Source organism: Thalassophryne amazonica, chromosome 11 (assembly GCF_902500255.1).
Source record: "Thalassophryne amazonica chromosome 11, fThaAma1.1, whole genome shotgun sequence".
Classification (NCBI taxonomy): Eukaryota; Metazoa; Chordata; class Actinopteri; order Batrachoidiformes; family Batrachoididae; genus Thalassophryne; species Thalassophryne amazonica.
Genome location: NC_047113.1, coordinates 85561230 through 85577820, shown reverse-complemented (window position 1 = coordinate 85577820; position 16591 = coordinate 85561230). Strand labels below are relative to the sequence as shown.

General features: G+C 43.6%; 1 protein-coding gene across 1 annotated transcript in view; it reads right to left on the bottom strand.

Annotated features, from left to right (window-relative positions):
• htr4 (5-hydroxytryptamine receptor 4) overlaps positions 1-16591 on the bottom strand; it is a 133506-nt gene that overhangs the window by 76437 nt on the left and 40478 nt on the right. Inside the window, exon 2 of the mRNA XM_034182321.1 lies at positions 9530-9643. Within this exon, the coding sequence (XP_034038212.1) occupies positions 9530-9643 (114 nt within the window). The remainder of the gene's footprint in view (positions 1-9529; positions 9644-16591) is intronic.

Genomic DNA, 16591 nt, shown 5'->3' with positions numbered 1-16591 from the left:
GGCTGGGCGCACGCCGTCCCTCTTCCTTCCGGGTCCGAAAAAGGTCCGCCCTTCCCACGCTCCCTGGCCTCTACGTCCCATGGGGCGACAGCTCCCCCTGCTGATGAAGCTATGGACACGAGCACATTCAGACCACCGAATAGACAGAGGAGGCTTCCCCGCGGGGCATGTTTTGTTTGTGGCTCAATAGAGCACCAATTGAGTAATTGCCCCGAACGGTTAAACACCAACGCCCGCCCCTAGAAACTGGGCTTAGGGTGGGCCAAGAAATTCACGTGGGACACACACATATTTCCACACGGCTCCCAGTTACAATCCTTAGTGGGGATTTAACCCTTCAGGCCCCAGCACTGGTAGACACAGGGTCAGAAGGGAATCTGCTAGACAGCAGATGGGCCAGGGAGGTAGGGCTCCCTCTGGTGGCGCTTCCTTCACCATTGCAGGTGCGAGCACTAGATGGCACCCTCCTCCCTTTAATCACACACAGGACACTACCAGTAACTCTGGTAGTGTCAGGGAATCATAGGGAGGAGATTGAGTTTTTTGTGACTCCTTCTACCTCCCGTGTGATTCTGGGTTTCCCCTGGATGCTAAAACACAATCCCCGGATTGATTGGCCGTCCGGGGTGGTGGTACAGTGGAGCGAGACCTGCCATCGGGTGTGTTTGGGATCCTCGGTTCCTCCCGGTTCCCAGGCTAGGGAGCAGGTCAAAGTTCCCCCCAATCTGTCGGCGGTGCCGGTTGAGTACCACGATCTTGCGGACGTTTTTAGCAAGGATCGGGCACTCACACTTCCCCCGCACCGTCCGTACGATTGTGCCATTGATTTGTTGCCAGGCGTGGAGTTCCCGTCCAGCAGGCTGTACAACCTCTCCCGACCTGAGCGCGAATCGATGGAGACCTACATCCGGGACTCCTTAGCTGCCGGGCTGATCCGTAACTCCACCTCTCCGATGGGAGCAGGTTTCTTTTTTGTGGGCAAAAAAGATGGCGGTCTTCGTCCATGCATTGATTACCGGGGGCTGAACGAGATCACGGTTCGCAACCGATACCCGTTGCCTTTGTTGGATTCGATGATCACCCCCCTGCATGGAGCCAAAATCTTCACAAAGTTGGATCTTAGGAACACATACCACCTAGTTCGGATCCGGAAGGGAGACGAATGGAAGACGGCATTCAACACCCCGTTAGGTCATTTTGAGTACCTGGTCATGCCGTTCGGCCTCACAAATGCCCCCGCGATGTTCCAAGCTTTGGTTAATGACGTCTTGCGGGACGTCCTGCACCGATTCGTCTTCGTATATCTGGACGATATACTCATCTTTTCTCCGGATCCTGAGACTCATGTACGGCATGTACATCAGGTCCTGCAGCGGTTGTTGGAGAACCGGCTGTTTGTGAAGGGCGAGAAGTGTGAGTTTCACCGCACCTCTTTGTCCTTCCTGGGGTTTATCATCTCCTCCAACTCCGTCGCTCCGGATGCGGCCAAGGTCGCAGCGGTGAGAGACTGGCCCCAACCTACGAGCCGTAGGAAGCTGCAACAGTTCCTCGGCTTCGCAAATTTTTACAGGAGGTTCATTAAGGGGTATAGTCAGGTAGTTAGCCCCCTGACAGCCCTGACCTCACCAAAAGTTCCCTTCATCTGGTCGGATCGGTGCGATGCCACGTTCAGGGAGTTGAAACAGCGCTTCTCGACTGAACCTGTCTTGGTGCAGCCCGATCCTAGTCGCCAGTTTGTGGTTGAAGTGGATGCCTCTGACTCAGGGATAGGAGCCGTGCTATCCCAGAGCGGAGAGACCGATAAGGTTCTTCACCCGTGTGCCTATTTTTCCTGCAGGTTGACCCCAGCAGAGCGGAACTATGACGTGGGCAATCGAGAGCTCCTTGCGGTGAAAGAGGCTCTTGAGGAGTGGAGACACCTGCTGGAGGGAGCGTCAGTGCCTTTCACGGTTTTTACTGACCACCGGAACCTGGAGTATATCAGGACCGCCAAGCAACTGAACCCCAGGCAAGCCCGCTGGTCACTGTTTTTCGGCTGTTTTGACTTCCGGATCACCTACCGCCCCGGGACCAAAAACCAGAGGTCGGATGCCCTGTCCCGGGTGCACGAACAGGAAGTCAAGACCGAGCTGTCGGATCCACCGGAACCCATCTTACCGGAGTCCACTATCGTGGCTACCTTAACCTGGGACGTGGAGAAGACCGTCCGGGAGGCCCTGGCACGGAGCCCGGATCCCGGAACAGGACCGAAAAACAGACTGTACGTCCCACCAGAGGCCAGAGCTGCCGTCCTGGACTTCTGTCACGGGTCCAAACTTTCCTGCCACCCAGGGGTGCGTAAGACCGTGGCAGTGGTCCGGCAGCGCTTCTGGTGGGCGTCCCTGGAGACTGACGTCCGGGCTTACATCCAGACCTGCGCCAGGGGCAAGGTGGACCATCAGAAGGCACAGGGACTCCTGCAGCCACTTCCTGTGCCTCATCGCCCCTGGTCCCACATCGGTCTGGATTTTGTCACGGGCCTCCCGCCGTCCCGGGGACACACCACCATTCTCACGATAGTGGACCGATTCTCCAAGGCGGCCCACTTCGTGGCCCTCCCGAAGCTCCCATCGGCCCAGGAGACGGAGGATCTCCTGGTCCACCATGTCGTCCGGCTGCATGGGATACCTACAGACATCGTTTCGGATCGCGGTCCCCAGTTCTCCTCGCAGGTGTGGAGAAGTTTCTGCCGGGAACTGGGGGCCACCGTGAGCCTCTCGTCTGGGTATCACCCTGAAACTAACGGACAGGTCGAACGGGCCAATCAAGAGTTGGAGCAAGCCCTTCGTTGTACTACCTCCGCACACCCGACGGCTTGGGGTGAACATCTGGCCTGGATCGAGTATGCGCATAACAGCCAAGTGTCCTCTGCCACTGGCCTATCCCCGTTTGAGGTGTGTCTGGGGTACCAACCCCTTTTGTTTCCTGTGGTGGAGGGAGAGGTCGGTGTACCCTCGGTCCAGGCCCACCTGCGGAGATGCCGTCGGGTGTGGCGCACCGCCCGTTCGGCCTTGTTGAGGGCCCGGACGAGGGCAAAAGCCCATGCAGACCGTCGACGGTCCCCGGCCCCCGCATACCAGCCCGGGCAGGAGGTATGGCTATCAACCAAGGACATACCACTCCAGGTCGAGTCGCCAAAATTGAAAGACCGCTACATCGGACCGTTCACCATCCTCAAGATCCTCAGCCCTACCGCAGTGAGGCTCCGACTCCCGGCCTCACTGCGGATCCATCCAGTCTTTCACGTCTCCAGGGTAAAACCACATCACACCTCACCCCTCTGTGCACCCGGTCCGGCGCCGCCTCCTGCCCGTATTATCGACGGGGAGCCGGCTTGGACAGTACGCCGGCTCTTGGACGTCCGTCGAATGGGCCGGGGCTTTCAATATTTGGTGGACTGGGAAGGGTATGGACCCGAAGAACGCTCCTGGGTGAAGAGGAGCTTCATCCTGGACCCGGCCCTCCTGGCCAATTTCTACCGTCGCCACCCGAACAAGCCTGGTCGGGCGCCAGGAGGCGCCCGTTGAGGGGGGGGTCCTGTTGTGTGGGCCACCAGAAGAGGAGGTACTGCTGGCCCACCACCAGAGGGCGCCCTACCTGAAGTGCAGGCTTCAGGCACGAGAAGGCACTGCCGCCTCCAGGAACAGCCGAGGTGACAGCTGTCACCCATCAACCATGACAGCTGTCACTGATCATCTACATCACATCTGGAATAAAAGCAGGAAGACACCTCCACCACATCGCCGAGATGTCAACTTCATTGAGAGGTAATAGACTCAGCCGTTCGTGTTTTGCAATATATCTGTATATTGTGAGTGTTTGCAGGAGTACCGGTCCCTCCTTCTGTGGAAGCTGTGTGAGTGCAGGACGGCACTCTTTTCCTGTGAGGAATCACTGCGGTACTCCACAGAATATTGAGTGAGAGGTGGAGGTGGAATTCCACCACTATTGTTACTGGGTGTACACACACCCACACGTGACTGTCTTTGTTTTCCGCCAGCAGTACCAGATCCGACACGCCGAGACGGTGGCCACCTGGGGACTTCGGGACTTGGCGGCTCCAGTATCCCTTGGGTTCGGTGGCGGTGGAAATCGTGTGGTTCCGGTTCGTCTCCAGACGGGCGTCTCCTATCGTCGAGCCTGCCCACACGACACCTTTATTGACTGACTTGTGTACATTCTGTAATCTGCTGTGTTTGGTTGTGGCATTCACAACAGTAAAGTGTTCTACTTTAACTCCTTCTATTGTCCGTTCATTTACACCCCCTGTTGTGGGTCCGTGTCACTACACTTTCTCAACACCTGCATCCGTACCCCCGGAGGCAGTGAGCGAAGAGAGAGCATGCCCACATGGTATGTGTATGCATGTATTATTATGTATTATTATTATTATTATTAACAATGTTTTGGCTGCTGTCTTGGCCAGGTCACTCTTGGAAAAGAGATGTCAATCTCAGTGAGTTTTTTACCTGGGTAAATAAAGGAAATGAATAAAATTATTACCCATAATGCAATGTCTGACTATACAATCGTGCATGCATGTGAACTTGTTGGCATTCTTTTACCCCTCTCTTTCTCTCTGTTTCTCTCTTTATGTAAATTCATGCTGGCAAATGTAAACATCCTCTTTCCTGCTGGAGGTGTCACAACTGTTAACATGGCAGGAGAGTAATAGCACCATTTCATTCCCGCTTTTTTCCTCATCTGTCTTTTTATTGATCCAGCAGCAGAAAAAAAATCATAGTAGGTCAATACACCAGGTCACCACAATAACCAGCCATTAAACCACGTCACTGTGTCAGGCCCACTGGACGTCTGTCAGGGTTTTTATCTGTGAACCAAAACACAACCTTCACACAGAGCCACTGAGGTAAGAGGTGGGACTATGACATCATCCTTTCAGAATAGTTCTCCACAGTAAGATACAAATGTGGCATTTTCAGATTTATGGAATTAGATAAATTTTTCACTCAAAAAAGAAAATAAACATTCCATAAACAGAACTGATTGTTTTACACAAAACAAATGTAATCATATTTGACCTTTGACCTCATTTTTCACACGTGTGAACATCACGTTCCTGTGATGTCATGATGATATTGTACTGTAGTGAGTGTAGTCGGTTTCAAGTTGCTGAAATGGTTTGGTTTTTGCTGCCCAAATATCCACGAGTGGAATTGGAAAGAAGTGAAGTCTGTGTTGCCTAAAGAGCTGCCTGAGGAACAGCAATGGGGACGGACAAACCAGTGAGGTGGAGCTCCTGGAAATGAACCCTGAGAGAACACGAAGCCTGCACAGCAACCAAATCATTGATGCTTTTGCTCTCCACCACAACAACAGGCACACTGTGCTGTTATGAAGATCTTCTCCTCTGCCTGTCCCTGAGACTACAGTCAACACGGTGGGGGGGGGGGGTCTGTGGATATTTGTATTGAACAGTAGCCTAGTTGTGTGTGTGATTTTTGTTCATTCTGCATGTCACCAGTGACGTGTGTGTACGTGTGCCAGTGAACGTGGCAGAGGTGTAGCAGGAGAGCCGTTGTGACACACAAACCCTTATTTCATAGCAACCCTCAGAAAAATGTCAAACTCCTCCACAGCACCTGCAGAAAAAAATCTCTGGAGCCGCCACTGTCTGAAGGCCGTGAGACCTGGACACTTCCAGGTCTCTATGGGTGGAGCCGCTTACTTACACCAGTCAGTTTCAAATATTTTACTGATCAATATGAGTTTGTGATCAAATCTAGCCACACCCGCAGCGGTGATATGATAGTAAACATGTTTTTTTGGCTATGTTTTGCTTGAGCTTGACCTTTGACCAATCTGTTCAAAAGAATAAGAATCTGGAGATACTAACCCAATTAATACTGCCACCATGTACACGTATACACACACACACACACACACACACACACACACAGGTCCGATTACAATACCATCATCACATGGCGACATGTAGGGTAAATAGTGCAGGACTGACATGGCACAGTGAGCTGGAGGGTAACTCTTGTGATCTAACACAAGTGCCGATGGGATTTTTCAGGATAACTGTTTATAAAAGTAAGTGATGTCCAGCATAAAGCGCCGACGCGGCACCACCCGTCTGCCTGTGTGGGTTCCTGGTTCTCCTGGTGAGACACACATGAGGTAGGGGTTGCATCTGTGTGCCAATTATCGAGGTGCCGTTTAGCACCCTCTGAATCTCCTTCTGCTGGTGTTGGCTCCCTGGGGAACGCTGTGAGTGTGTGATATCTATCTGAGCTTGTCTGGCAGCAGGCTGCCCGGCTGGATTGTTAACTGTCAATTGTTTACTTGCTGTGCAGATTTTCTGCCTAATTATGGTGGAAAACTGCTCGCTTTAATTTCCCTCCAATACGTCTAGATCATCTGCCTTGCAAGTTTGCTTCTTTTACCTGCACAAATAGGCCTTCAGCCAAAGCCTTGAAGGTAGGCGTGTCACTACCCCCAGGGTGGCAAAACATTTGATATGGCATTTTGGTTACCTATCTAGAAGGACTTGAAAAATGTATGGTGGCCATCCCAGAGTGATAGCTGCAGCCAGGTTGGGGGTCAATGGATTACACAGGGGTTAAAATATAAAAATGCTCCAATCATATTGAAAAGTATACCACATGATTTGACTGAAAATAGAGATTTCAAAAAGGTATAGTTTGGATGATCTATGACTGGATGTTATGGAGTTTTGAAGTTTAAAAAAAGCAACAAAGGTACCAAAAGTTGGTACGGAGTAAAAATAAAAGTTGCTCCAATTTAGCTAAAGATTGATGCAAATGATTGGCTGAGTTAATAAGGTTCTAAAAAGGAATAATTTGCAGCATATGTCATGCTTAATTATGTTACAGGGTACCATATGTCATATTTCATAGAACCCAATGGATTTCAACCATGTTTAACCATTAATATGGAACTCAAGCATTCAAAACTGTCAGAACTGTTGCATTTATTGAAATTATTTGCTCAACCAATAATTTGCATAACTTTTTTCCAAATTTGGAGCAACTTAAATTTTTGTCACCATTTTTGTTGTTTTTAACCCATAACTCTATAACATCCAGAATATCGCTACATTCTCAGTTAATTTATATGTAAACAGCCACTGATCAAGTCAGACAGTCACAATGGAGCCTGGTACCAACACCCAATGAAAAAAACAAAACAACAACAAACATGTAGTCCATTGAACATAGGACTACAATTCCCTTGATGTCTTGTTATGCAAGTCAAACTGATTGACACGTGTCCTGCATTACAAGTAATCAAACCCTTTGTTAACCTTTACTGCTGCATTTATTTGGAACCTGTTCATGCTTTGAAGAAGGTCTTTGGCCAAAAATTTCATTTTTAAATTTCAAGATTTTTGCACATTTGAATGTGCAGATGCCTTTTTTCTTCTTCTAGTCATGAATGCACAAGCCAGAATACAAGCCATTTACGTTTCTACTGCAAAAGGTTCATGTTGTCCTTGTTGGCAGAAGGATTTTGGTGTTGCAGTACTTAACTTTAAAGACGTGCTGTTCTGATGTCAGGAAACCAGAAAATGAAGGGCCAGTTTTTGTGTGTAAAACTGAACATCAGTTGTGATAATTAGTAAGTGATTAGAATTATATGTATTATTCTAGTCAGCATGTATATGTATTTAAAGGCAAAAATGTTATTTCATAAAGATACTATTTTAGTTGGTAGATAGTTTGAAAGGCTGCAATATCGAGACAGGATACAATATGGAGTTCGCTGCCATGTTAGTGTTCAGAATAATAGTAGTGCTATGTGACTAAAAAGATTAATCCAGGTTTTGAGTATATTTCTTATTGTTACATGGAAAACAAGGTACCAGTATATTCAGTAGATTCTCACAAATCCAACAAGACCAAGCATTCATGATATGCACACTCTTAAGGCTATGAAATTGGGCTATTAGTAAAAAAAAAGTAGAAAAGGGGGTGTTCACAATAATAGTAGTGTGGCATTAAGTCAGTGAGTTCGTCAATTTTGTGGAAGAAACAGGTGTGAATCAGGTGTCCCCTATTTAAGGATGAAGCCAGCACCTGTTGAACATGCTTTTCTCTTTGAAAGCCTGAGGAAAATAGGACGTTCAAGACATTGTTCAGAAGAACAGCGTAGTTTGATTAAAAAGTTGATTGGAGGGGGGAAAACTGATACGCAGGTGCAAAAAATTATAGGCTGTTCATCTACAATGATCTCCAATGCTTTAAAATGGACCAAAAGAAAAAAAAAAAAAAAAAAAAAAAAAACAGACGCATGGAAGAAAATGGAAACAACCATCAAAATGGATAGAAGAATAACCAGAATGGCAAAGGCTCACCCATTAATCAGCTCCAGGATGTTCAAAGACAGTCTGGAGATACCTGTAAGTGCTGTGACAGTTAGAAGATGCCTGTGTGAAGCTAATTTATTTGCAAGAATCCCCAGCAAAGTCACTCTGTTAAATAAAAGACATGTGCAGAAGAGGTTACAATTTGCCAAAGAACACATCAACTGGCCTAAAGAGAAATGGAGGAATATTTTGTGGACTGATGAGAGTAAAATTGTTGTTTTTGGGTCCAAGGGCCACAGACAGTTTGTGAGACGACCCCCAAACTCTGAATTCAAGCCACAGTTCACAGTGAAGACAGTGAAGCATGGTGGTGCAAGCATCATGATATGGGCATGTTTCTCCTACTATGGTGTTGGGCCTATATATCGCATACCAGGTATCATGGATCAGTTTGGATATGTCAAAATACTTGAAGAGGTCATGTTGCCTTATGCTGAAGAGGACATGCCCTTGAAATGGGTGTTTCAACAAGACAATGACCCCAAGCACACTAGTAAACCAGCAAAATCTTGGTTCCAAACCAATACAATTAATGCCTTGCAGATGTGAAGAAATCATGAAAAACTGTGGTTATACAACTAAATACTAGTTTAGTGATTCACAGGATTGCTAAAAAAGCAGTTTGAACATAACAGTTTTGAGTTTGTAGCATCAACAGCAGATGCTACTATTATTGTGAACACCCCCTTTTCTACTTTTTTTACTAGTAGCCCAATTTCATAGCATTAAGAGTGTACATATCATAGATTGTGATAATCTACTGAATGTACTGGTACCTTGTTTCCCATGTAACAATAAGAAATATACTCAAAATCTGGATTAATCTTTTTAGTCACATAATTAGCTGTAATTAGCTTTCAGAAAAATACAGTAAGCATTTGCTCCAAATGTGGTAACATTGAGCCAAATTTCGTGTGTCTGGCCTGTCCACTAATGACTCGTGTGCAATCCTTCAGGATGACTTGCACTATTTGATTTGGTGCTCTGTAAACCAAACCTGGGAACCACAGAAAGGTTCTAACATTAAGGTAGAAACTAAAAACTTCCAGCATGTAAATGCACATGGTTCCTCTTTATATCAGGCACTAGTTCCTGCTGCTAAAAGAAGGACCTGTTCGATGAGCTCAGCTTCACCTGAGTTGTCTGTCCTTGCAGACGGCCACCATCACCAGCATGTTTCCCAGGATGCTCATCAGCATGACCAGAGACAGGAAACAGATCAGAGCCATCCGCTTTGGCATGCTGTTGCTATGGAAACACCAAAAAAATACAGAAAAACAACACATCAGTCCACATCTGCAGTATGAATCTACTGACTGTGACGTCTAATAAGGTAGAACTAAACCATACCTGATTAGGAATTTCTCTTTCAGTTCAGAAAATCATAGATACATATCGACATGCTGTGGTGGGAATTGTTACACTACCTGTAGCCAGGACTAATGCCATAAAGAACACTGTCATATTTAGGGGTATGAAGGAATGGAATTTATTACCAGAATGTATTAAACTCACTTCAAATGAATTTTTTTAAGGAACTTCTCAAGCGGCATCTGTTGATATAGCGAGCAATCTGGGTTTAACTTTTGATCATTTATAGACAAGTTTTTTGTGTGTATATAGACTGACCAGATGTGATGATTAATTTGATTGGAATTTGATTGATTGTTTTTTTTTCCTTTTTTTTTTAGATTTTTGAATGCATTTTTGATTATTGTATATTGTTTTTGCTGACTTGTGTGCACCCCAGGAAGAGTAAAAAATAAAAAAAACCTTTCCCTGAGGAAAACAGCAAAACTAAAACTAATTAATCCATTCAGTTTTCAGTGAATCAGATTCAGTAACTGTTACAGTTGCTGAACTTAAAAACTTTTAATTAGATAGCGCTCCACACACGGAAAGTTGGCACTCTATAATTTGTCTTGTTTACTGAAGTGAGTGATTGGTGAAAATAATCAGCTCCCATTGAGGGTTATTAATATCTCTAGTCTCCAGCACAAACAACCAACCAGACAAAAATGCTTTAAATTACAATGGAACAAACACTGCAGTTGTTTGTTGAATGAGGAATTTAGTTATACTGCAACTAAAAACAAGAATGACTGTTAAGCTCATGAAAACTCATATTTGTTTATGTGCAATATCCACTGCCACTGAAATATTCCACAGTTTTGTACATACTGTTTTCTTTTCTATATGCAATCCTTTTTTTGCTACTACGGTCTTTTTTTTTTCTTTTTAAATTTGTGCTCTAGACATACAGTAGTGTTCAGAATAATAGTAGTGCTATGTGACTAAAAAGATTAATCCAGGTTTTGAGTATATTTCTTATTGTTACATGGAAAACAAGGTACCAGTAGATTCAGTAGATTCTCACAAATCCAACAAGACCAAGCATTCATGATATGCACACTCTTAATCCTATGAAATTGGGCTATTAGTAAAAAAAAACAAAAAGTAAAGGGGGTGTTTACAATAATAGTAGTGTGGCATTAAGTCAGTGAGTTTGTCAATTTTGTGGAACAAACAGGTGTGAATCAGGTGTCCCCTATTTAAAGATGAAGCCAGCACCTGTTGAACATGCTTTTCTCTTTGAAAGCCTGAGGAAAATGGGACGTTCAAGACATTGTTCAGAAGAACAGCATAGTTTGATTAAAAAGTTGATTGGAGTGGGGAAAATGTATATGCAGGTGCAAAAAATTATAGGCTGTTCATCTGCAATGATCTCCAATGCTTTAAAATGGACAAAAAAAACAAACAAAAAAAAAAAAAAACAGACGCATGGAATAAAATGGAAACTACCATCAAAATGGATAGAATAATAACCAGAATGGCAAAGGCTCACCCATTAATCAGCTCCAGGATGTTCAAAGACATGTCTGGAGTTACCTGTAAGTGCTGTGACAGTTAGAAGATGCCTGTGTGAAGCTAATTTATTTGCAAGAATCCCCAGCAAAGTCACTCTGTTAAATAAAAGACATGTGCAGAAGAGGTTACAATTTGCCAAAGAACACATCAACTGGCCTAAAGAGAAATGGAGGAATATTTTGTGGACTGATGAGAGTAAAATTCTTCTTTTTGGGTCCAAGGGCCGCAGACAGTTTGTGAGACGACCCCCAAACTCTGAATTCAAGCCACAGTTCACAGTGAAGACAGTGAAGCATGGTGGTGCAAGCATCATGATATGGGCATGTTTCTCCTACTATGGTGGTGGGCCTATATATCACATATCAGGTATCATGGATCAGTTTGGATATGTCAAAATACTTGAAGAGGTCATGTTGCCTTATGCTGAAGAGGACATGCCCTTGAAATGGGTGTTTCAACAAGACAATGACCCCAAGCACACTAGTAAACAAGCAAAATCTTGGTTCCAAACCAATAAAATGAATGCCTCGCAGATATGAAGAAATCATGAAAAACTGTGGTTATACAACTAAATACTAGTTTAGTGATTCACAGGATTGCTAAAAAAAAAAAGCAGTTTGAACATAATAGTTTTGAGTTTGTAGTGTCAACAGTAGATGCTACTATTATTGTGAACACCCACTTTTCTACTTTTTTTTACTAATAGCCCAATTTCATAGCATTAAGAGTGTGCATATCATGAATGCTTGGTCTTGTTGGATTTGTGAGAATCTACTGAATCTACTGGTACCTTGTTTCCCATGTAACAATAAGAAATATACTCAAAACCTGGATTAATCTTTTTAGTCACATAGCACTACTATTATTCTGAACACTACTGTACCTCTTTCATTCGGTTAAATTTTATGTTTATTTGTCCTTTCTTCTGCAGACCTTTCAAGTCTGCGTGTGGTTTACTCAGGTTTATATTTGTACCTTACCTTTAGTTGTACATGTTACAGTGACAATAAAGAATCTGTATCTATATCTGCACAGTGTTGTGCTTCTATCTGATCCCTGTTTTTGCCCTTTGTTCATGGTTCATGTTCTGTCCTGTTTGTCTTGCAGGCTTCTCTCTCTGTGTGTGTGTGTGTGTGTGTGTGTGTGTGTGTGTGTGTGTGTGTGTGTGTGTGTGTGTGTGTGTGTGTGTGTGTGTGTGTGTGTGTGTGTGTGTGTGTGTGCATGCGCATCTGTCAACCCTGTCTGAGTCCTTTCATTTATGGGTTTGTATTTTAGTCCTGTGTCTGGTGTTGGTGTATTTCACTTATGTGTTTGTCTGCTACCTATGCTCCTGGTTGGTGTCCTTCTGTGTCTGTCTGTTTCACGTATGTCCTCCTAGTGGTTTGCCCTCCATCTTTGTCCCAGGTCTGTTCTCTCATTTGTCTGTGTGATCTGTCCCCGGGTTGTGTCTCTGTGTCTTACTGTCTTTGTCATTGACTGTTTCTATTCGGATTTGATCTGTGGGATTTCATGTCTACGCTCCTCTGTTTTACACTGTGTCCTTTTTGAAAAAGAAGCAGCGTCGTTACTGTCATTGTACATACATATAACAAAACTTGTCCTCTGCATTTAACCGTCCTAATTGTGATTAGATTCAATCCAACCACTAGGTGCAGTGGGTAGCCCCAGCTGGCACCTGGGGATTGACTCCAGACGTACAGACGCTGCATTGGTCAGGGGCAGAGAAAGGAGCAGACCCTAAGTAAGCAGGTTTTTTTGACTGTGGGAAGAAACTGGAGGAAACCCATAGAGACACGGGGAGAACATGCCTACCATCCCTGGTTCTCAAGCCACCTAAGTGGCTCTGCCTTTACATATATATATATATATATATATATATATATATATATATATATATATATATATATATATATATATATATATATATATAAGATATATAAGATATATAAGATATTTAGATGTACTTTACACTGAAAAAAGAGAATGTTTGAACCAACTTAAAAAAGTGCTACAATTTGTAAAAACCTCAATGAATTACGACATTCTTGCTGTGAAGCACCAGTGCTAACCACTAAGCCGCTGTAGTAGTGCCATGTTGGTTTTCTGCTTTATTTGTTGATTCCGCTCCAGGTATGGTTTAGTTTTTCTGTTGGTCACATATCCTTGCTTTTTTAATTTATGCTCAGTCTGTTGGTTAGTTTTTTCCACTGTTGTGTCTTCTTCTCTTTGAGTCTTATTTTTTGTATTTATGTAGTTTTGGATCTGTCTTTTGGTTTTATGATTTTTCTGCTTGGTTATGTTTTGGTTATGGTCATATTTTCTTTCTGCTTCAGTTGTGAGTTGCTACCTGACCTTTGACTCTGCCACACCTCTCCTCCAGTTTGTTCATTAGTTTGAGTTGGTATTAAAGTAGCACCTCGGTCTCTGTGCATTTGTCATTTCATTTGCGTTTGTTCTCTGCTCACGTTGGTCACGCTGTTCCCGGGTTTTTTTTGTAAGTACTTGCAAGTACCCTCGTCATTACCTCCTTTCATCCGATGTTGACTCTCTGTTTGGACCACTTTGTCATGTTTTGTTTGGAGCCGTTTTTTTCATGTTGCCTCTTTGGACTGATAACCACTTTGGAAACATTAGGACCTCTTGTTTTTTTGCACTACTTCTTTTATTTATTCACTGCCTGCAAATTGGGTTCAATCTGACTTTGATAAACTCCAACATACCGCTCGTTATGGAGCGATAACAATGGAAAAACATCATGTGGCTACTGGGCTTGCTTGCAGAACAGAAGGTTCTTGGTTCAGTACCACTCATGTTAATTCTCCATGCAATGTGGAGTTGTGTCAGGAAGTCCGTCCAGCGTAAAAATTGCCAAACCAGCGTGCAGATTCATATCGAACCCAATAGGAAGAAGCTAAAAGAAGACAGTTTTTAATTTATATTTGAAAGAACATGTCCAGACATCATTTATCACACGTTTAATCTGACAACAGTTTATCTTTAATTTTGTGAGGGAGACTGTGCTTAGTTTTCTGTCTGAGGAGTTAAAGTCTCTGACTGATGTGGTTCTATAGCACCTCCAGTTTCCATGGTGCCCTTGACATATTGTTCACGCACTCTCATCAACTACAGACATTCTCACAAATAGTTTATTTTCTTTGGTGTATGATATATATAAATAGAAAGTGGCCTCTGTGTGCGTGCGTGCGTGCATGCGTATGGCTTTGATCATGGAAAAACCAGGGTGAGCTAACATTTGCTATTTGGTATGCATATATATTTTGGGTCAAGTTGATGCAACAAATATTTTTGGAGAAAGTAGCGATATTACCTAACAATGAACAATGACATTGTGAGGCAATGCACCATGGGAGTTTAGGGTTTGAAATGTTATTATTATGGCTCATGTTAGTTTAACAGTGTTGTTAATGTTATTGAGTCATTGTGTTTCTGTAGTTCAGTTGGTTTAGTTAGTTTAGTTGAGTGTCATGTTGCTGTTACCATGAGTGAGAAATGTACTGCGTTTGTCTTCCGCCACCGTCTCTTTGTGGGTGTGTAAAAATATAAGTGTGCATGTGCGTGTGTAGAATTGTGACCACAGAAATACTGGGGAAAGCTGACATTTGCTGTCTGGCGTGTTGAGTCAAGGATAAACGCTGCCAAAACAGAACCTTGACAGGAGTAATATTTTTAGACACACTATGGATATTAGCTAACAACACTAAACAATGGACATTGATATTTACACTCTGGACATTATTTCTCTGCTCACCAAATTTCATCAGCATCCTCCCACAACATTTTTAGTTAAATGTTGCTATATGCTAAGCATTCTTCTAGATCTATTTCAGAATATATGGGTCACATCCTAAAATGAATAACTTATTTGCTAGAACATTATCTATCTGCTCACCCAATGTGTGTGTGTGTTTTTTAATCTGTTGATTCCTTTTTGAGTTATTGTGCTCACAGTTACACAAGCAAACAATTGCCAGTGAAGACACTCACTTTTTGGTGGAGAAAGCAATTTCGCTGTGTATTTTTTGTGTGCATTAACATGTATAGAGTTGGTACTTGCTTTTACCTTTGATTGTGTTGCACTACCACTAAATAATCATGCCCCCATCTATACTCTTAAAAATATCTCTGGAGCCACCACTGGATGTAAATGTGCTGTTACTTTGTCAGTTTATAGAACCCATCATGCTGACTGGATAATGATATTGAGGTCACTTTAAAAATGTTAAAATACACCAGCTGCAAGGTGCTTAAAATCACCTTCTGCCGTAATTAGTAGAAATGCTGCTCACTACCTGCAAACTCTGTAGGAAGTGAGCAGCTCATTTCTGTCATTTGTTATGAATCGGGGGCCTCAGCTCGAGCTGTGTGGTTTTCTCTCAGACACACTTGTTTGGCATTGTTAATACATTACAGGAACCCTCCCGAGGTTTGTGGTCTCACTGTCTTAGAGGCCTGATGGTGAACGGACGGTGAAGTCATCTCAGAGTCAGCAGTGAGAATCGCTACATCGTGCACCATCCCAGTCAGATGCATATAAATCTTCTCCTCATGATCCTGATTCATGTTCTACCCACGTTATCTGTGATATGAAAATTCAAAATGCGCGATTCACTGCTCTGAGTGCAGCCAAATGGTTTTACTCTCAACGTCAGGGCTGCAAAAGCAAAGTGATGTTTTGCAACTTTTTTAAATCTTTAGTACCAAAACATTAATCCGATCAAATAGACACACACAGTGTTCATACTGGAAAAAAAGAAAAAAAACCCTTCACAAAAATGAGCTGTAGAAATAAAAAGAAGCAGCTAATATTCTTTCATTTGGACTTTGAACAAAGTTTGAGCTTTAGCCTAAATGACACATTCATGTGATAGAAAATAAATGGATGCTATTTTTTCTTTGTGGTTTATATATATATATATATATATATATATATATATATATATATATATAATGTTGGTGGTAACATTCTTTGTAACATAAGCAGTATCTAGCGAGGTGGAGTGTGCAGTGCAGAATATTTACATCTGGGGTCATTCTGGAGATGCCTGTGTGTGGGTTTGTTTAATGTGGAAATGTTGTTGCACACCAACACAAACGTGTTCCTCAACACATTCTTTTCCTGGTCTGATGGTTAAACGTACTGCATCTCTGAGTGGTTGACTAGTTTTACCACGGCACACAAAAAGGCACTACAGGGGATCAGTAAGACAGCACAAAAAAATCATTGGCCACCCTCTCCCCTCCCCAGAGGACCTCGATAGCACACGTCCAGGACATGGAGAGTTTCAGCTGATGCCCTCTGGCAGATGT